Genomic DNA, 21,387 nt, shown 5'->3' with positions numbered 1-21,387 from the left:
ACGACATACTCCTACCGGTCGGTTTCCGCCATCGGAGTTAAGTGATACACGTAAATCCAGTTGCAGTGAGCGAAGATCAATATGATTGGTCGAATCGAGATCCAGGGTCATACGCCAGGCGCATTAGATGTGCAATGGTAGATAGGATCTACTGCCGGGGTCGGGATTTTGCCGTATGCGTATGCTTCGGTAAATCAGCCGTAACTTTTCGGTACGATCTCGGATCGGGGCAATTTCTATACGAAAATTGATCTACAGAAAAAGTTACACATGAAATTCAACCGCTTTGCCATTTTCGGCGAAATTAGATTTCCCAAATTCAGCTTGGAAGTTGGAGTTTCGGGCCTTCGAAGTTTGGAACGTTAGGACGCCTAACTCTCTTTTGCAGGATGTATGTATGTATCTTGTGATCAGTATGGCCCCCTTGTGTATGTGATGCATGTGTGTAACTCATTCGTGACCTGCGTGTCACGCGTACGGAAACACGGCAGGAGCCATATGTGTTGTCACTTTATTGTATTTAATGGTCTGCGTACCAATCTGTGATGATCCAAGCAACTATGTAATCTTCATTACTAGATTCTTTACTAGCTATTAGGCGTAATAGCATGCTCTAGTTCTTGGAGGACTCATCACCAAGAGGATGGCGCACATGGAACATGGATATGGAGATCACCATGGTGAACAGTTTCTATGGAGATGGAGATCACCATATGAAAACGGGCCATACTGTGTCACAAGCTGTGTGAATGCTATTCTGTTTATGTTTTACTTTCTGCATGCTGTGATGTTAGAAGTAGAACGATCCCTCACAAAGTTTAAGTTAGTATGCCCTCCCAACTAAAACTTGCACCGTCCCATGTCTTGTACAATTAGTGGTGGGTCTATGAAATTAGGGTGCCACTAGTTTTCCTTGACTAGACGGGTTTGTGTCGGACACTTACACGCATAAGGGTTGGTTTGCTTAACGAGGTTATCTTAACGGTTAAGGACCTTGGGGCATAAAGGTTGGGCGCCGAGACATAGAGATGTCACCCAACAACAGGAGTCATATGTGATATGATTAGCAGAAGTTGCTTACCGATCTACCTCGTTTGCTAGCGGTGATGCTAAAGCTCACTAGTAGACTTGTTAGTTGTGGATCCTGAATCACTAAGTTTCAATAGAGGGATATTGATTTTAGTGGGAGTAGATTCTGTTAAAATAGTTTAATGTAATTTGCTCTATCATGGATACGTTTGTCTAAGTGTATTTTGCATTACTTTTGTTGTAGATTAAATGGCACCTAGCAACACCACCGCATCGTTTGCTTTGCGTTCGGTCCTTGAGAAGGACAAGTTGAATGGAACAAACTACTCGGATCTGATCCGTAACCTGAGAATTGTTCTCAGGGCTGAGAAAAAGGAAGATGTTCTAGACACCCCACTACCACCAGTACCTGCTGATGATGCATCTGCTGCCGTTAAGGCTGCTTACAAGAAGGCATTTGATGCTAATCTTGAGGTAAGCTGCCTTATGCTTGCTTGCATGGAGCCCGAGCTGCAGATGCAGTTCGAGACAAATCATGAGGCACACGATATGATCGTGGCGCTCAAGGACATGTTCCAGACACAGGCTAGGACCGAAAGGTTCAATGTGTCCAAAGCCTTTCTGGAGTGCAAGTTAGCAGAAGGCGCAGCAGTAGGACCACATGTAATCAAGATGGTTGGTTACACTCAGCGATTGGAGAAGCTGGGCTTCCCAATGGGCAAAGAGTTGGCCACTGACTTCATTCTTTCATCTCTTCTGCCTAGCTATGGGAACTTCATCTCGAACTACCATATGCATGGGACGGAGAAGGGTCTGAATGAGCTGTGTGGTATGCTCAAGACAGCAGAGGTAGACATTAAGAAAAGCGCTAGTACCAGCCATGTGATGGCGATACAGAACAAGCCCAGCTTTAAGAAGAAGGGCAATTCTTGGAAGAAGAAGGGCAAGGCTGGAATGTCCAAGCCAAACCCAGCGCCCAAGGCTAAAGCTGGACCTGCTCCAGATAAAGAGTGCTTTTACTGTCATGAACTTGGTCACTGGAAGAGAAACTGCAAGCAGTACCTAACTTCGTTGAAGAATGGCAGAAGTAAGAGTACTTCTACCTCAGGTACGCTTGTTGTTAATGTTATAGACAACATATTTCTCGCTGATACAATTATTAATTCTTGGGTATTTGATACCGGATCGGTTGCTCATATTTGCAATTCGATGCAGGGAATGATAAGAAGTAGAAGCGTGGAAAGAGGAGAAGTTGATTTCCGCATGGGCAATAATGCAAGAGTTGCTGCGTTGACCGTCGGGACGATGCAACTCCACCTCCCGTCAGGATTTATTATGGAGTTGAATAATTGTTATTTTGTTCCTAGTTTAAGTTGAAACATTTTGTCTCCTTCATGTTTGATGAAGGATGGTTATTCATTTGCGAGTGAAAACAATGGTTGTGTGATCTCTAAGAATAATATGTTTATGGCTTTTGCACCCATTGTGAATGGATTATTTGTTTTAAATCTTGATGGTTCACCTGTCTGTAATGTAAGTACTAAAAGGCCTCGGCCTAATGATTTGAGTCCTACCTACTTGTGGCATTGTCGTTTGGGTCATATAAGTGAAAAGCGCATGAAGAAGCTCCATTCTGATGGACTTCTAACTTCGTTTGATTTTGAATCATACGAGACATGCGAGGCTTGCTTGCTAGGCAAGATGACCAAGACGCCTTTCACAGGATTTCCTGAGAGAGCAGTAGACTTGTTGGAACTCGTACATAGTGATGTATGCGGACCAATGAGCACGACGGCTAGAGGAGGATTCCAATACTTCATAACTTTCACTGATGATTTTAGTAGATATGGCTATGTCTACTTGATGAGGCACAAGTCTGAAACCTTTGAAAAGTTCAAGGAATTTCAGAATGAAGTTGAAAATCAGCGTGGCAAGAAAATTAAGGCCTTACGATCTGATCATGGAGGCAAGTATTTGAGCCACGAGTTTAGCAATCATCTAAAGAGTTGCGGAATTGTTCCACAACTTACGCCGCCTGGAACACCTCAGAGAAACGGTGTGTCCGAGCGACGTAATCGAACTTTGTTAGACATGGTTCAATCAATGATGAGCCAGTCGGACCTACCGTTGTCATTTTGGGGATACGCTCTAGAAACAGCAGCTTTCACACTAAATAGGGTACCATCTAAATCCGTTGTTAAGACACCATATGAGATATGGACTGGAAAGGTTCCTAGTTTGTCTTTTCTAAAGATTTGGGGATGTGAAGTGTTTGTCAAGCGACTTCAGTCGGACAAGATCACACCCAAGTCGGATAAGTGCATTTTCGTGGGATACCCAAAGGAAACTTTGGGATATTATTTCTACAACCGATCAGAAGGCAAAGTGTTTGTCGCTTGGAATGGGGTTTTCCTAGAGAAAGTGTTTCTCAAAGGAGAAAAGAGTGGAAAGACAGTGCATCTTGAAGAAGTTCAAGATGAGCCAATCGGGCAAGAATCAATGAGTGATGCTAACGTAGCAGAACAAGTTGAGATACCCATGGCAAGAGAAGCACCGCCACAACCACGAAGGTCGGCAAGGCTCCGCGAAATGCGGGAAATATTATTGTTGGACAATGATGAGCCTGCGACATATGCAGAAGCAATGATGGACCCAGACTCCGAAAAATGGCAGAGTGCCATGCAATCCGAAATAGAGTCCATGGGAGACAATCAAGTTTGGAACTTGGTTGACCCGCCTGATGGTGTTAAAGCCATAGAGTGCAAGTGGATCTATAAGAAGAAAAAGGACATGGATGGAAATGTTCACATCTATAAAGCACGACTTGTCGTAAAAGGTTTTCGACAAGTTCAAGGAGTTGACTACAACGAGACCTTCTCACCCGTAGTGATGCTTAAGTCCATTCGGATTATTCTAGCTATAGCTGCATATTTCGATTATGAGATATGGCAGATGGATGTCAAGACAGCTTTCCTGAATGGAAACCTAGCTGAGGACGTGTATATGATACAACCCGAGGGTTTTGTCGATCCGAAGAATGCTGGAAAGGTATGCAAGCTTCAGAGATCCATTTATGGATTGAAGCAAGCATCTAGGAGTTGGAACATTCGTTTTGATGAAGTGGTCAAAGGGTTTGACTTCACCAAGAACGAAGAAGAGTCTTGTGTTTACAAGAAGGTTAGTGGGAGCTCTGTAGTATTTCTAATCTTATATGTGGATGACATATTACTGATTGGAAATAACATTCCTATGCTTGAGTCCGTAAAGACTTCACTGAAAAATAGTTTTTCGATGAAGGACTTAGGGGAAGCGGCATATATTCTGGGCATTAAGATCTATAGAGATAGATCGAGAAGGCTTATAGGTTTGAGCCAAGATACTTATATTGACAAAGTGTTGAAGCGGTTCAGCATGGAAGAGGCAAAGAAAGGGTTCTTGCCTATGTCACATGGCATACATCTCAGCAAGACTCGGTGTCCTTCGACTGCTGATGAGCGGGATCGCATGAGTAGAGTGCCATATGCCTCGGCTATTGGATCTATCATGTATGCAATGATAAGTACTCACCCAGATGTTTCATATGCGCTAAGTATGACAAGCAGACACCAATCTGATCCAGGTGAGAGTCACTGGACAGCGGTGAAAAACATTCTTAAGTACTTGATAAGGACTAAATATATGTTCCTCGTCTATGGAGGTCAGGAGGAGCTCGTTGTAACAGGTTACACCGATGCTAGTTTCCAGACCGACAGAGATGATTCAAAGTCACAATCAGGATTTGTGTTCACGCTAAATGGTGGTGCTGTTAGTTGGAAGAGTTCCAAGCAGGAGACGGTGGCCGATTCTATGACAGAAGCCGAGTACATCGCGGCTTCGGAAGCCGCGAAGGAAGGTGTTTGGATAAGGAATTTCCTCATTGAGCTTGGTGTGTTCCCGAATGCGTCCAGCCCATTGAATCTCTACTGTGATAACAATGGGGCAATTGCGCAAGCAAAGGAGCCAAGGAACCACCAGAAGAACAAACACGTAATGCGGCGATTTCATCTCATTCGTGACTTCGTTAACCGGGGTGAGATCAAGATATGCAAAATACACACGGATCTGAACATTTCTGATCCGTTGACAAAACCACTCCCGCAGGCTAAGCATGATGCGCATGTAAGAGCTATGGGTATTAGGTACCTTCTAGATTGACTCTAGTGCAAGTGGGAGATTGTTGGAGGTATGCCCTAGAGACAATCATAGAGATGATGATATTCCATTTGTATCCATGATTTGTATATTGTGTTCATTGAATATCCATTAAAGGCTACTTGAATTGATTTGCAATTATGTGAATTGTATGTGAAACTCTTTACTTGTATGGTTATTCTAAAGTTGTCCCTAGTCGAAGTTCATGTGAGGACACACATGAATATTAGACTAGCACATGTATTAGTTGATGACTATGTTTCACAAGTCATAGACATGGAGATGTTGAACTAATAATGTGGACACATGTGGAGACATGTGCTAGGACTGACCCAACACGAGAAGTAGTTCTCTCTTTAAACAACATATACGCTTTGTCCTTAGACCTGAGATTGTCGCATGTATTCTAGATGTGGATCGACCTACTTAGGGGCTATCAAACGCTACGCCGTAACAGGGTAGTTATAAAGGTAGCTTTCGGGTTTGTCAAGAAGCATGCTATGAGACATGGTCAATCAAGATGGGATTTGCCCCTCTCTGATTGAGAGTGATATCTCTGGGCCCCTTGAGTGATCGGATCCGAAAATGCATGGCCATGCTACGTACGGTTAAGAGTTAACCTACAAAGGGATTCCGGATCACAGGATCGAGAAAGAGCGGTCGGCTTGAAGCTAGACCAAATATCATGAGGCAAAGGGAATAGCATGTATATTATGTTGTGATGGTTCGTCTGATATGATCTTCGTGTGCGTATAGGAGTTGGCACGTCTTGCTAGAGGCCGCTACCGACTATTGGGCCGAGTAGGAGTACTCGGGCCATGTCTATACGTATCCGAACCCATAGGGTCACACACTTAAGGGGCTGGAAGCCCAATTCGGATCTGATCCGAGTTGGATTAGGTTTAGGAGTACTAATGGGCCTCGGATCCAGAGGCCCATCAGGAACCTCTATAAATAGAGGGGTGGGGGCGCCCTAGGGTTTACACCTTTTGGCAAAACACACCTGTCGCGCCTCCCACGCCCTCGCCTGTTGCAACTCGCGGATCTAGCAGTCCGGCTTGCGACGCTTCCTTCCCGCACGTGTGGATACCTTGGAGGTGTTGCGCCTGCAGCACTTGGACGAGCCATCGACGAGCCGCCGACGAGCCACGACGAGCCGACGACGAGCCGCGGCACCGGAGGCGATCTTGCTGCACGTGGACGAGCTGCTGAGGAGCTGCTGGACGTGATCGACTACGTACGACTACGTTGATCGACTACGTACGACTACGTGATCGTCTTCACTGCACCGACGCATATCTACATCTTCCGCACCAGTAGTGCGTCGAGTGGTAATCCCGTGATCCTTATACGGCAGTTCTTCCTGGTTATACGCGGTAGAAATTTTGATTTGCGCTAGTGTAGCCTACCTCGTATCCCAACAATCTCAACCCGCGTCTAGAAGGCGGCCCAGCACGCTCAGGCGCAAGTCCGCGGCCTTGCTAGGCCCCTTTCCCGCCTGGACCTGAACTCCACTGTGCAATCATCCCATGCGTGAAAGCGGCCCGGTCTGCCTCACACGCTCGTCGCGCTCATCCTCCCACGCTGCAACCTGGGCCTGGGTCAGGAAAGCAGCCTCCCACCTCGGCCAAATCCAGTCCATTTGATCTGCGCAGTTCATTCTCATCCAACGGTTGTCCAGTGATTTCGGCCATATCAAAAACACCGCGGCTGGCTTCGTCTGAAACCCTAGCACATTCTTTCTCCTTCCCCTTATCTTTTAGCACCGCCACTCGAGCGAGGAGGCGAGAGCCGAGCGGGTGCACCGGGGCGGTGAAGCGGTGGAGCGCCGGCGAGCGCCACGCTGAGCGGAGCAGTGCTAATGGAGCATCGGTCCCCGGCCCGAGGCTTCCCCTCGGTGGGCCCGGGGCGGGTGACAGCGCCGCCGCCGGTCCCCTCACCGGCGGGTGCCCTCGCATGATGGCGCTGCTGCCGGTCCTCTCGCCGATGCGCGTGCTCACTCTAGGGTGAGCGCACGCCATCGAGCAGACTCGCGTCCGTGCCTTGGGCACCCCGCCGCCGGTGGCTTCCTTCTTCTTCCTGGAGTGCGGAGCGGATCCGGTAAGGGTTCTTCTTCTTCTCCCTCAACCCTCTTCTTCTTTCTCTATGCTCACAGCGGATCCGGTCTAGGGTTAGGGTTTGGTACTGATTTTGAATCATCTCCTTCTAATTGCTTTTATTTTTTGACCCCGACAAGATCTACACCACGGTTCGGCTCTGGTAGCATTGATGAAATTCTAGGATCACTAGGTGCAAAACTAGCGGGTTAACTACTTCATTCTTAGGTGAAAAACAGATCCTTAGATCTAAACAGAAACATCCGAGAAGGAGTGAGAGAGAGAGATAGAGTGTGAGGGCACCACCATCGGACTTGGTCGACGAGCTCGCCATGGTCGTGACGACGGTGTTGGTGGTGACGGTGGCGGCGGCGGCGATGAGGTGGCGGCGGTGCTTCCTGCCGCTTCAGCGCTAGGGTTTAGATCAGGTTTTAGGTGTGTCCGTGGGTCTAGTGGGCACATCCAACTTTGGCGTGCATGCCCCGGCCTCTACCTCTCCTTTTATAGCGCTACGCGACGGGGGGGCCGCAACCATGAGTTGGTTGTGTGCATGCCCCCGAGTCCTGACCGAGTTCGATGAGATCAAACTAACTTTTTTTTGAACGAACGGCACAAGATAGTGCTTGTTTCATTGATATAGTAGAAAAATACAAGACTACAGCCCTGGGAGGCCATATGTAGGAAAAGAAAAGAAAAAAGCAAAGAAGACTCACCAGGTTGGATTGGGACATCAACGTGGGTAGCCACTCAACTCAACCACCATGCCTGACCGGTAAGAATAGGACATCAACCCGGCCTCACCACTCCACTTGCCACGGCAGCAGAACCGAAACCTTTAGTACGACACCCACTAACATACCCAATTATGTATTCACCAAAACCTCCAGGCCATGCGTCCACAAGGAACCGATAAAGCAAACTGCACTGCACCGAGAAGGCCACCGCCATACGGGACCCTCCGCTGTAGTGCCGCTGCAACACCACACTCCACCTGATAGAGTGATACCACCGAATCCGGACCTCTCGCAGGCTGCCACACAATCACCACCGCGATAACACAACGTGCGGGGACCTCACCACATCCGCCGTTGGACTCCACCTCGCTCTCATCGCCTCGAAGAAAAAAAACACCGCACGCGGGGGCCTCACCACGCCAGCCACAGTACTCCTTGTCACTACTCCTTGTCACGGATCCATTTCTTTTATCGCCATCAGAGTAGTGAGCATTGTTGCCCCGCTCCACAAGATCTCCATCGATCAGCCTGGCTGCCGCCACAGGTCGACTTCGCCTCGCTGTTTCACCCGTGCAAAAAACCTCCACTGCCATTTTAGTAAGCCAGAGAAGTCGCTTGCGCTGCCTTCCGACGATGTACTGCACCAGGTAGCCCAGCTGAGTTGAGCAACCCGCCGCGATCCGCTGCAAGCCTAGCTGTCCGTCGATGCCATTGCCGCAAGCGTCGTCCTTTGACGCCATCCCATACCATACTAACTATTGCCAAGAAACGCCAGCCGTTGTGGTCCGCTGCATGCAGTCAAAAATCGGCACCCCTGCGACAACCCCTGGCCGCCACCATAACTGTGATCACCTTCACGTGACCTCGGCAATACCCAATCAGCTTGCCACACGGCAGAAATGCCGCTACCAGCTGCAGTCACCCATGGCCAACGGACCAACAATGCCATAAACCGAAATGGGTCTCTAGAGATGACGCCTCCAAGGAGGGCACAACACCAATGACGCCTCCGTCGCTCATCCAGGATCAGGACAGGGATTTCACCCAGAGGACCCCGTGCAGCCGGGTTGTAGCTTAAACATGATGTCCCCAACGGGGAGAACGATGCCCTTATGGCGCCGCCATCATCTCGACAAGCAAAACGCTGACAAGGGCTTTCGCCCGGAGCATCCCAACCCCTCACTGCATGCTCACGGCTCGGCACTCCCGGACCACAATCACGGCAACCCATCCGGGGCGACGTCGCCGTTGCTCCTCCAGGCACCACACCACCGTACCTCCACCACCGTTCGTTGTCCGCCGCGCCTCCATGTACCACGCCGCCGTACCCCACTCCTCGCACGAGGCCACCGCCGCACCGCCTCACCATCACGTATCATCAAGCATCTCCTCAGGGTGTCGCCACCTTACGCACGTGCGTTGCCACGCGCAGCCTCCTCCACACCACACGATCCCTCACCGGCACTCAGCCGCCTCCCTCTCCCGTTATTGTCTCTACAACTCCTCAGCCGAGGAGAAGGTAGCTGAGGAGAAGGTGGCAACATTGAAGACACAGGAGGACACGCAGCCAGCATGTCTCACCTGATGCCTCCATCGCCTCTGGGACGCACGGGGCCGCACACGCCATGGCTAGCTCTCCACTTGCCCCTGTCCAGGTCGGCACCGCGCGGTGCGTCATGCGCGGTGGATCATGCATCTATGATTTCTTTCAACTCCTGAAAAAATGTAAATGCACAATACTCAAATAAAACATTTCATAGTTTTGAAATACTTAAATAAAACATTTCATAGTTTTGAAATTAAAGGTTAGTTATGAAATTAAAGATTATGCTCCGGAGCTTGCCTTTCGAATGGGAGACTTTTCCCATAAAAAATAGATGACAAAGGTCTTACACTTTCTTATCCGATCTGAGAAAGTCTTACACAGAAGAGAAGAACCACACCAAAATCGACTACTGAAGAAACACATCCTAATCATAAGTACATTGCCTAATCTACTGAAGGATAGTATACTCAATCACTGAGTTGCAGTAGCTCAAACAGACTAAACACTGAAACTTCAGAGTACAGAACACCATATTGTGCCATGACTCCAAAGCTTGAAAACCCAGTACTAGAGAACTCTTTCAGTGAGCCAGCAATCGCTTTAACAATCTTGGCTAAAACTAAGATCTGTTGACTACCCTCCAGGCTCTGGCGACGAGCAGGAGGTCATCCATGATCCGAAGCGGGACGACGCATCCTACACCAGGCTCTCCTCCAGGCTCCAGCAAGGAGAAGCTGATCCCTGATCGGACACTGGACAACGCCTTCTCCACCTCGAACACTTCTACTCCTAGCCTTGTACCTGCAGCAAAAATAGATAGACGAACAATCAAAAGCAACTAAAAGAAATAATAAGCGAATTGAAGGCGAAACTTCAAATTGAAAACAAATCCTAATTGGACAAGACGGCAGGTGGCGGCAGGCGAGCTCGGACGCGGCGGCGCTCATCCTCTCCGACCGTGGCGTCCGCCTGCCTCTTCTTGCTGGCGCAGCCAACGCTACCGCTGCCGCCCCTTGGTGCCCGAGGCCCCCGCTCCAGCACAAGGCAGAAGGAATCGAACTCCCAGGTCTCTACGAACAGGCGAAAGTCGATTGCACGCAGGAAGCGGCCCTCGAGGCCCACCATCTCGCCGGCACGGATCGCGCCTTCCGAGCTGGCCTGGAACACCCCAATCCACTTCCTGGGCGGGTGGCCGCCGAACTTGGCGCCAAGGAAGAGCGCGACGGCAACCAGGCGGTGCGCGGTGGCTGGCTCCACCAGGATCCCCGCCTCCCTGCCGGCGGGGCTACGGATGAAGCGAGTCAAGTAGATCCCGGCGAGCACGAAGCTGGTGCCGTCGATCCTGGTCATGCCCCGGGAGGTCGGCACCGACCGGGTCAGCAGGTGGATCCGCTCCATGAAGATGCGGATCGGGACCTTCGGGGCGGCGCCGCCGCGGAAGGCGCGGACGAGGCCGGTCTCGGCGGGACGGGAGGCGGCGGCGGCGAAACGGCGGGACTCCGCCTCTACGAGCGCCGCGAGGAGGGGGAGGGATCGTGGGATCCCCCGGTCGTCCTCGCGCAGGACGGGGGCGGCGACGGCGGCGGACATGGCGGCGGCGTTGGATGGGTTTCGGCGAATCGCTGACGAAAAGCTTGCTTTGGAATTTCCGATCTGATCTGGCGAGAAAGACAGGGGAGCGAGAGCGTATTCCGTACGCGGGGGATCGAAAGCTGTATATGGCCTGTACCCATACGCATACGCGTACGCGTTAGTTGTACGCACACGGTTTCCTTTTTCTTTGGAAACTTGTCCGTTGCTACCGGTTCGGCCCAACTGTAGTTGATTTGGTGGGCCTGTACGCAGTTACTTGGGCCAATTGCTGCTGGAGAAAACAACCTCTTCGTTGGCCTGACGTGTGACAAGCCGACCTTAGATTTTTCAAATATAATGACGCTAAGAATTGACATTCTCAGTTTCAGAAAAAAAAAAGGAACATGACATTCTCAAATTTTAGGTTAGTTTTATGACCAAAGTTTCAAGCATTGGTTCATGGTATCCTATGTTCTTTTTTAAATAAATCCTGATATTTATAATACTTTATTGGACTAATTACAAGGAAATTGATTTAATTTCGATAAAGATTACCAAAATCTCACATAGGGGCTATTGCATATCTCCTTTACGTAGAAAGGCCATCTGCAATAAGTATAAATTAACATGCTATAAAATCTCGAAAGATATCAAAGTCATAACTAGGATAAAGAAATGCGATTAAGTATAAATTAACATGCTATAAAATCTCGAAAGATATCAAAGTCATAACTAGGATAAAGAAATGCGATTATGATATGTGAACCAAAAAGTCTATTTGAGAGGGTTTTTACCGACTTCCACAGTTCCGCTTTACCTACTTTTAGTAAACTAAGGAAACTTCTCTGTTTGCACGTTTTGCAAACAGAGTGAAAAATAAATTGAAAGTGAGGTGAACTTGTTTTTTTTACCTTTTATTACCTGACCTTTTATTACCGGTGAAACCATTTGGGGGAAACACTCGTTAACAACCCATCAATAGATGGGGAAAACGGAAGCGGGATCCGACGTAGGTAGAGTCACATGAATTTTTTTAGGAGCCGCGTAACACGACATGGATCAGGTCAAGTAAGATGCCCCCACAGGAATTTTTGACGGTATCTAGCTGGAACAACCTGTTCTTCCTACTTTAGCTAATACACGAAAATGCATACCATGATTTTTCTGTCTATCAATAACTGCATGCATTGCTCGGTGAATGTGAAGAAGTAGGCCGTTGTCGCGGCAATAATGAGACAAGCTAATATTTGCAGTGAATCCTCCAATTAAGTAGTCCATTGAGATCGGAAAGAACACCAACGGCGAAAGCACTCTGCTGGGTCGACACTGACACTGAGAGACGAAAGCTAGGATCCTTTTTTCTATTGCATTCCATATCTATTATCCTATTTTCTATTGCATTCCATATCTTTTGTCCTATTCTTCTTTCCCGGGGAAGGGTATACCTAAAAAGAAAAAAGAACAAAGGGTTAATTTGTATTATGTCACCGAAAGGATCTCAGACGACTCACCAAAGCACGAAAGCCAGTTAGAAAATGGATTCCTATTTGAAGGGTGCCTAACACTTTTGCTAGGGCAACTATCTTGTACGGAAGAAAAATAAATACTAAAGTTTCAAAATTTACAATCTCCTGCGTGGGGTGCAGAAGGTTTTGATCCTTTCATTCCGGGAGGAATAGCTTTGCATCATATTGTTACGGGTACATTAGGCATATTAGCGGGCCTATTCCATCTTAGTGTCTGTCCGCCGCATAATCATCAAAAAAAAGAATTTGTCAAAAAATTTCTTTTTTTTCTTGTTGAATAATGCCAAATAAAAAAATATCTTCTTAGGAAGTTTTGGGAAGATCTTCTGGTGATCGATTAACCTCTTGTCAAAAAGAAGGAAAAAAATCAGTTCCTACACATATTCAAGGGTCTTGTCCACACATGCAAGCTAAAAGCTCTGAAGACTCAAACACAATAAGAGTTAAGATGGAGTTAAAGATGAAGCAAAAAGAGATGGAGATGGAACAAATAAAGAAGCAGAGAGAAATGGAGATGGAAGCAAAGATGAAGCAAAAGGAGATGGAGAGGGAATACAGGAGGAAGGAAAAGGAGATGGAGATGCAAGAAAGGTGGAAAATTTAGGAAAGGGAAGATTATAAGATAGAACAAAGCCTCAAGTTGGCAAGGGAATGTGGAGCATCAGATGGTACAGAAGAATTTTTCATGGTCACTGAGTTGTTTGCCACAAGATACAACCGAACTGTTTTTTCCAACATTAATACAAATGAAGCTAGGTTGACATGGCTGAAAATGAAGTGCATCAGGAATAAGTCAAGCTACTGACCATTTAGATTGAAGTTGCTTGAGAGGAATCGAAAATAATGTTTGAACTATTTGAACTATCTTGTTTTGTGAACCCTTGTTATGTGTGAGCAATTTTATTTTGTGAACCCATTTATGTGACATCTGTTATATTTGTCATCCCATTTGTGTATCATATGTTATATTTATGATAAGATTTATTTGTCATGTGTTGTATTTGTGAGCCATTTTAGTTATTTGTGATTTGTGTTCATGAAGTTTGATCATTTTTGTTTTGTTTGTACAGATTCTTACGGCTCATTCATCATCATCGTCTAATTTCGATGAAGAGTGGCTGCAAAGAAGGAAGAGAAGGAGGAGGGCACTTGCTACTATTTGTGCAGCTGTTGGTATGTATTATTACGACACATACGTAGACAAAGCTAAATATAGGGTTGCAAACCAAACTGGTTATGAATGGGTTATTACTACATTAGGAAATAGGACATCTTGCTACAACATGTTCATGATGAGTAGGGATGTGTTTGATAGGCTACACAATATCCTAGTCCAATCTTATGGGTTAAAGTCAACAAGGAGGATGACATCAGTAGAGTCTTTAGCTATGTTTGTGTGGATTTGTGGTGCCCCTCAAAGCATGAGGCAAGCTGAGGATTGTTTTGTTAGGTCAACTGAAACATGCAGTAGAAAGTTTGAGAAAGTATTGCGTAGTGTTTGTAAGCTAGCAGGTGATATCATTAGACCATTGGACCCAACATTTAGTACCGTGCATCATAGACTGCAATCACCATGGTTGTCCCCCTACTTTGATAATTGCATTGGAGCAATAGATGGAACACATGTGCCTGTTGTTGTGCCAGTGGACAAGGTTGTCCAACATATGGGACGACATGGGTACACCAGCCAGAATGTATTAGCAATATGTGATTTCGACATGGGATTTACTTTACTTTTGTTGTTGCGGGATAGCCTGGGTCGGTGCATGACATGAGAGTCTTCAAAGATGCATTGATCAAGTACAGCGACAAGTTTCCTCATCCGCCTGAAGGTGCTTCCCTATTCTATGATCCAATACTTGTAACAATAGCTATCCATTGGTTGAATATAACACGAAAATAAATGATTGTGCAGAAAAATTTTATCTGGTGGACTCTGGGTACCCAAACAGACCGGGTTATCTTTCACCATACAAGGGTACGAAATATCATATCCCAGAGTTTCGACAAGGACCACTCCCAAGAGGTAAAAAAGAGCTTTTCAATTATGCCCATTCATCACTAAGGAATGTGATTGAGAGGTCTTTTGGAGTTTTGAAAAACAAATGGCGTATTTTGCGTGATTTACCGGCATATCCAATGGCAAAGCAAAGCAACATAATTATCGCTTGCATGGCAATTCATAACTTCATTAGAGAGAGTGCACTTGCTGATGTGGACTTTGAGAGGGCGGATCATGATGAATGCTATGTGGCGCCTTCGGACGCATCGTCATCACAAAACAATGCGGATACTAGTCAACACGGGGACGAAGATCAGAACATGAACCAATTTAGGGATTGGATTGCCGATGGACTGTTCAATAGATCGCAGCTTTATTGCTTTGTAATGATGTTATTTGTAGAATGTTGAACAACATTTGATTTGAATAAAAAATTTGGCTCCCAGCACCGTGGCAGCCAAAGAAAACTCCGAAGAAAAACAGGATGCTGGCTCCCTGCACCGTGGCAGCCAAAATACTGGAATTGGCGCCAACTGCATCTGGCGCCAAGGGCCAGACAGGTCCTGGAATTGGCACCAACTTCATCTGGTGCCAAGGGCCAGGGTAATTATTAGGGGTATAATTGAAATGGGATGGCATGTACTTATTAGGGGCAAATATGTCAATAGCAACCTTATTTAATGCAGATAAGCAACCCAAACCAAACACCTAGAGCTAAAAATAAGCAACTACAATAAGCAACTTTAAGCAACTTTAAGTTGCTTATAATAAGAAACCCAAACCAAACAAGCCCATATTCTCAAAGAAAAGAAGAAATTGTTAGTCCACTAAGACCATCATTAATTACCAAAACACAAGTTAGGAGCTTAGATGCTTTCACCTTCGACATCGACGGCGGCGTGAATTTATAGGTTAAAACTGGACTTCTTCGATTATTTTGGAAATGAAGTTCTATCAAGCATTGTTAAATAGAAGTCACCGTCACGGCGTCACCTATAGTGTGCAAGTACACTGTTCAACAGAAGTCATCAGCACTTCCACTAAACAAGTCAATTTGAACTACTAGGCTATTCAGTTCAATTCAAGGTCGAGTTGTACATGGCATAAAAAACAAAATAGTAACAACTAACGGATGCAGAGACACTATGATGCCTTTCTGTTTAAAAGAATCGCCTGTCATTAGCTTACGAACTTGGAACTAGCTTTAGGATGTATCTTTAAACTTTGATGTAATAATAGCTCAAAGATTTGACTGTCAAAACTGAATACTAATGATACTAAAAACAATGTCAAGACTCAAGAAGGGTCTTGTAGGGAAGGAGGACATCGCATGCCTCCACAACAGTTAGGCCTGCCACTGGGTATCATACTCTCTCCCTAAATTCACACCCAATTCAAATGGGGAGGGTACGAGTAGAAAATTATATACTCATTACAAATGGGGAGGGTAGGATATGGGGCGGATATGATTAATCAATTGGATATGTATATATATGCAGTACAATGTTAATTATCCATTGGATATGGGTGAGATTGAGGAGGGTAAGGAGTGGATAATAATTATTTGGATTTGGACGTAAATAAGAGTGGGTTTGCCCATACCCTTCCCAATGGTAGGCCTAACTACTGCTCATGTCAACTGTGAAATGAGCAGATATTAGGAGGGCTTCATATCCATAATCGCAAGAAAAAGAGGATATATACAGGCTTTTGGTACAATGTATTTATTGTTTGACTAAATGCAGATGAGATGTGAACACACTGTAGTATGTAATTGAAAACAAATTGCAGTATTGTCAAAATGGCATCTACAAGATAGAGGTAGAACTAAGATTAACACTTGATTCTTGCATGCTGTCCACACGACTGAGCATGATACCCACCTCACAGAAGTACCAGAAATCTAAATTGCCAAGCAACCAGGGGCAAATTTTAGCAAAAATAGCTATGTGGTAAATAGTACAAGAATCTCGAATGCTAACCAATATCACAAGTCAACTTGGCAATATACAGTCAACTCTTAATGTCAAATTCAGTCAAAATGATTAGCCCGGATTCTAAAAAAAGTAAATTTAAATAATCTGGGAACACATCTTTACTCTAGATCAGTATAGGAAAGAATCATTAATTTATTTAATCTTATGTAGTCCGGGATTTGAATAGTAGATTGTTGATTTGATAGAAAAAAGATACCTCCAAATTTATGCCGCCAGCACTATTGTTTCTTTTTGGGGCCAGATATTGTTAAGGCATACTGGAAACATGGTCACAGAGAGGATGGGCATTGTAAATAAAAATTGATGATTGCCTTTCAGTACATAAGAATGATGTTTTATGATGTTTTTCCTAACTATCCATTTTCATAAGTCAGAGTGTAAACATAGACTTTCGCTAAAAAAAAACAGACTAAACATAGAAACAGAGACTACATCCTTTATGAGTCTTGGCCACTAACTTCAGTGTGCTCTCAGATTTTCTTAGAGAGGGAGAACTTGCTGGTACCCCCACCATAAATACAAATACTGATCCACAAGAATTCCCTGTCTGAATATGCGTTTGAAAACAGGCGCCTGCATAGCAGATACATGGCTCATGGCATGGTGATGATTACGCATTGCGTCTTTTCAAAAATGACAATCAAAATGAGAGACATTGGGATTTTGAAGAACAAACATGCTGCCCAAAGTGCCATCTATAAGTAAATGGAGCCATTTCCTGGGTAACATGGTAAAGACATATGAACAGTCCAGAATATTAGCAAATATCTTATTCCCTGAAATATCAAAAGGACTCTTAATACACAGTTAACTCTTAATGTCAAATACAGTCAAAATGATTGGGGCCAAACTCAAATAGAAGTAAATTTAAGTATTTTGAGAACACACCTTTGTTCTAGAATAGTATAGGCAAGGCCATAAGAGTCATAATTTATTTAGTACTATATATAGTTCAGGGACCTGTGCTATGAACAGTAAATAGTTAATGATGATACTTCCTAATTTTTGCCACTAGCACTGCCTTTTCTTTTTCGGACCAGATATTGTTAAGGCATATTGGAAACATGGTCACAGAGAGGGTGGGCATTGTAAATAAAGTAGATGGTTGCCTTTCAGTACGTCAAGATAATGTTTTTCCTAACTATCCATTTTCAGCTAAACTGTCAGAGGGAACATAGAAACAGAGGCTACACATTTGGGCTGGCGGAGACCTGGTAGTCAACTTGAGTGTGCTCTCAGATAGTCGGAATGTCAGATTTAGAATCCCCTGCCTCAATATGCGTTTGAAGACAGACATGCAAATCAAAAGGAGACTGAAAATTTGATGAACAAACATGCTGCTCAAAGTGGCATCCTGACATGCTGCACAGCTGCAGTGCGAATCTGTAAGCATATACTGCTCAAATATCGAGGGGAATCAGACGATGAGTCATGAAGGCACATATACTGCTCAAATATCGAGGGGAATCAGACCATGAGTCATGGTTCATGCCTTCATGGAGGATTAATCCTGAGAGGCTACAATGACCATTGCAAAGCTGTTTATGTTCTTCCGTTTGTTCTAATTCTTTACCTGATACTATTTCCTGTTTCTATTTGAGCGGATCATTATTTGTTTCCTTGCTAGTTCTTGCATCAGTAGACACATCTCCCCCAACAGACAAATAGCCTACAATTTTAGAAATTTTTTGTACCAACTTCATATTTTTTGGATTTGAAATGAATTAGTTATAAATTTTTTGATTAAGTTAAAACTTTTAAAATTTCTAGAAAATGGAAAACCACCCTCGAAACCACCAAAGGACCAAATTTGCCCGTTGGATGGTTGTCCCTGTCCACTTTTGTAGTTATGGGTTGAAAATCAGGGTGAAAATTGGACATTTCATGACAAAAGTCTGACACTTTATTATCCCTTTTATTGATCTGAGAAAGTCTTACACAGAAGAGAAGAATCACACCAAAATCGAGCACTGAAGAAACACATCCTAATCACAAGTAAATTGCCTAATCTACTGCAATAATACAAAAGGCAATGAGACCTATTAACTGATAACATCTGGCAGAACTGAAGGATAGTATACTCATTCACTGAGTTGCAGTAGCTCAAACAGACTAAACACTGAAACTTCAGAGTACAGAACACCATATTGTGCCCTTTTTATTGACTCCAAAGCTTGAAAACCCAGTACTAGATAACTCTTTCAGTGACCCAGCAATCGCTTTTAACAACCCTCCAGGCTCTAGCGACGAGCAGGAGGTCATCCATGATCCGAAGCGGGACGACGCATCCTACACCAGGCTCTCCTCCAGGCTCCAGCAAGGAGAAGCTGATCCCTGATCGGACACTGGACAACGCCTTCTCCACCTCGAACACTTCTACTCCTAGCCTTGTACCTGCAGCAAAAATAGATAGACGAACAATCAAAAGCAACTAAAAGAAATAATAAGCGAATTGAAGGCGAAACTTCAAATTGAAAACAAATCCTAATTGGACAAGACGGCAGGTGGCGGCAGGCGAGCTCGGACGCGGCGGCGCTCATCCTCTCCGACCGTGGCGTCCGCCTGCCTCTTCTTGCTGGCGCAGCCAACGCTACCGCTGCCGCCCCTTGGTGCCCGAGGCCCCCGCTCCAGCACAAGGCAGAAGGAATCGAATTCCCAGGTCTCTACGAACAGGCGAAAGTCGATTGCACGCAGGAAGCGGCCCTCGAGGCCCACCATCTCGCCGGCACGGATCGCGCCTTCCGAGCTGGCCTGGAACACCCCAATCCACTTCCTGGGCGGGTGGCCGCCGAACTTGGCGCCAAGGAAGAGCGCGACGGCAACCAGGCGGTGCGCGGTGGCTGGCTCCACCAGGATCCCCGCCTCCCTGCCGGCGGGGCTACGGATGAAGCGAGTCAAGTAGATCCCGGCGAGCACGAAGCTGGTGCCGTCGATCCTGGTCATGCCCCGGGAGGTCGGCACCGACCGGGTCAGCAGGTGGATCCGCTCCATGAAGATGCGGATCGGGACCTTCGGGGCGGCGCCGCCGCGGAAGGCGCGGACGAGGCCGGTCTCGGCGGGACGGGAGGCGGCGGCGGCGAAACGGCGGGACTCCGCCTCTACGAGCGCCGCGAGGAGGGGGAGGGATCGTGGGATCCCCCGGTCGTCCTCGCGCAGGACGGGGGCGGCGACGGCGGCGGACATGGCGGCGGCGTTGGATGGGTTTCGGCGAATCGCTGACGAAAAGCTTGCTTTGGAATTTCCGATCTGATCTGGCGAGAAAGACAGGGGAGCGAGAGCGTATTCCGTACGCGGGGGATCGAAAGCTGTATATGGCCTGTACCCATACGCATACGCGTACGCGTTAGTTGTACGCACACGGTTTCCTTTTTCTTTGGAAACTTGTCCGTTGCTACCGGTTCGGCCCAACTGTAGTTGATTTGGTGGGCCTGTACGCAGTTACTTGGGCCAATTGCTGCTGGAGAAAACAACCTCTTCGTTGGCCTGACGTGTGACAAGCCGACCTTAGATTTTTCAAATATAATGACGCTAAGAATTGACATTCTCAGTTTCAGAAAAAAAAAAAGGAACATGACATTCTCAAATTTTAGGTTAGTTTTATGACCAAAGTTTCAAGCATTGGTTCATGGTATCCTATGTTCTTTTTTAAATAAATCCTGATATTTATAATACTTTATTGGACTAATTACAAGGAAATTGATTTAATTTCGATAAAGATTACCAAAATCTCACATAGGGGCTATTGCATATCTCTCTGCCGTCTGTAATAAGTATAAATTAACATGCTACAAAAACTCGAAAGATATCAAAGTCATAACTAGGATAAAGAAATGCGATTATGATATGTGAACCAAAAAGCCTATTTGAGAGGGTTTTTACCAAAGAAACCGAAAGCCAAAGGACTCGGCGGAGGGCAAGAAATGTACAGAGAGCAGAACAACATCTTCAACTAGCCGCCCAGCTCCCAATTATGAACCTCGATAGGGCATTCAAAGCGGTGCAAATGCGGCAACACAATATGCCACTCGCTGCTATTGCCTCCATCGACCTCATCACTCGTGCTATACCTCAAGACAAATACAGGACTCTGATAGCACAATTAGCGGAGCATGCACAAAGCAACCCCAATTCCATCGGTATCTCATGCCCCATCAGGGCGTAGTCAGCATGGAAGCAACAGAGACCATGCAGGACCCCATCGAGGTGTAATTCGGGCTCCGAGGCAAAACAAAGATGTAGTCGAAAGCCCAAGACAATACAGAGAACCGCTTGAGGGTAGTTGAACAGCTTCTAGGGGAGGCGCTCACCACCATAGAGCTGACCCCAACCCTCGCTCATCAATGGTGATCTCAGGAACAAAATTAACAACAACCGTGATGCACGCAGCATCATCAACAACCAGCATCGGGAGCATGAACTCTAAGAAGACTAAGGGGTGATGACAATGATCACTTTTCCGCCTTTACAAGCCGGATTAGGAGCACAATCTTACCAGAGAAATTTAAACCTCTGGGTATCTCCAAGTACGATGGCAAACAGGATCCAGTTCAGTAGCTCCGCTGCTACTCACTAGCAGTCCAAGCTACAGGGGGGACAGACGACACAAAGGTTATCTACTTTCCTGTATGCATGGAAATTGCACCACTGACCTAGCTCGAATCCTTGAAGCCCAATTCCATCAATTCCTGGAAAGA

At 46.0% G+C, this 21,387-nt stretch overlaps 2 protein-coding genes across 2 annotated transcripts; both read right to left on the bottom strand.

The window, feature by feature from the left end:
- Nucleotides 1-9,889: 9,889 nt before the first annotated feature.
- Nucleotides 9,890-11,415, bottom strand: LOC101767717 (cyclin-P3-1). Its single transcript, XM_004965249.4, has one exon. It carries the CDS (start codon nucleotides 11,184-11,186, stop codon nucleotides 10,488-10,490), a length of 699 nt encoding a protein of 232 aa, XP_004965306.1. The 5' UTR covers nucleotides 11,187-11,415; the 3' UTR covers nucleotides 9,890-10,487.
- Nucleotides 11,416-18,578: 7,163 nt separating this feature from the next.
- Nucleotides 18,579-20,100, bottom strand: LOC101768125 (cyclin-P3-1). Its single transcript, XM_004965250.4, has one exon. The coding sequence runs from the start codon at nucleotides 19,874-19,876 to the stop codon at nucleotides 19,178-19,180; it is 699 nt and encodes a 232-aa protein (XP_004965307.1). The 5' UTR covers nucleotides 19,877-20,100; the 3' UTR covers nucleotides 18,579-19,177.
- Between the last annotated feature and the right edge of the window lie 1,287 nt (nucleotides 20,101-21,387).

The sequence above is a fragment of the Setaria italica genome, chromosome IV, assembly GCF_000263155.2.
Source record: "Setaria italica strain Yugu1 chromosome IV, Setaria_italica_v2.0, whole genome shotgun sequence".
Taxonomy (NCBI): Eukaryota; Viridiplantae; Streptophyta; class Magnoliopsida; order Poales; family Poaceae; genus Setaria; species Setaria italica.
This window is presented reverse-complemented; position numbering and strand designations above follow the sequence as displayed.

Excerpts from the sequence above, each read along its gene's own strand:
- LOC101768125 (XM_004965250.4), bottom strand. The coding sequence starts at position 19,876 with ATGTCCGCCGCCGTCGCCGCCCCCGTCCTGCGCGAGGACGACCGGGGG.
- LOC101767717 (XM_004965249.4), bottom strand. The coding sequence starts at position 11,186 with ATGTCCGCCGCCGTCGCCGCCCCCGTCCTGCGCGAGGACGACCGGGGG.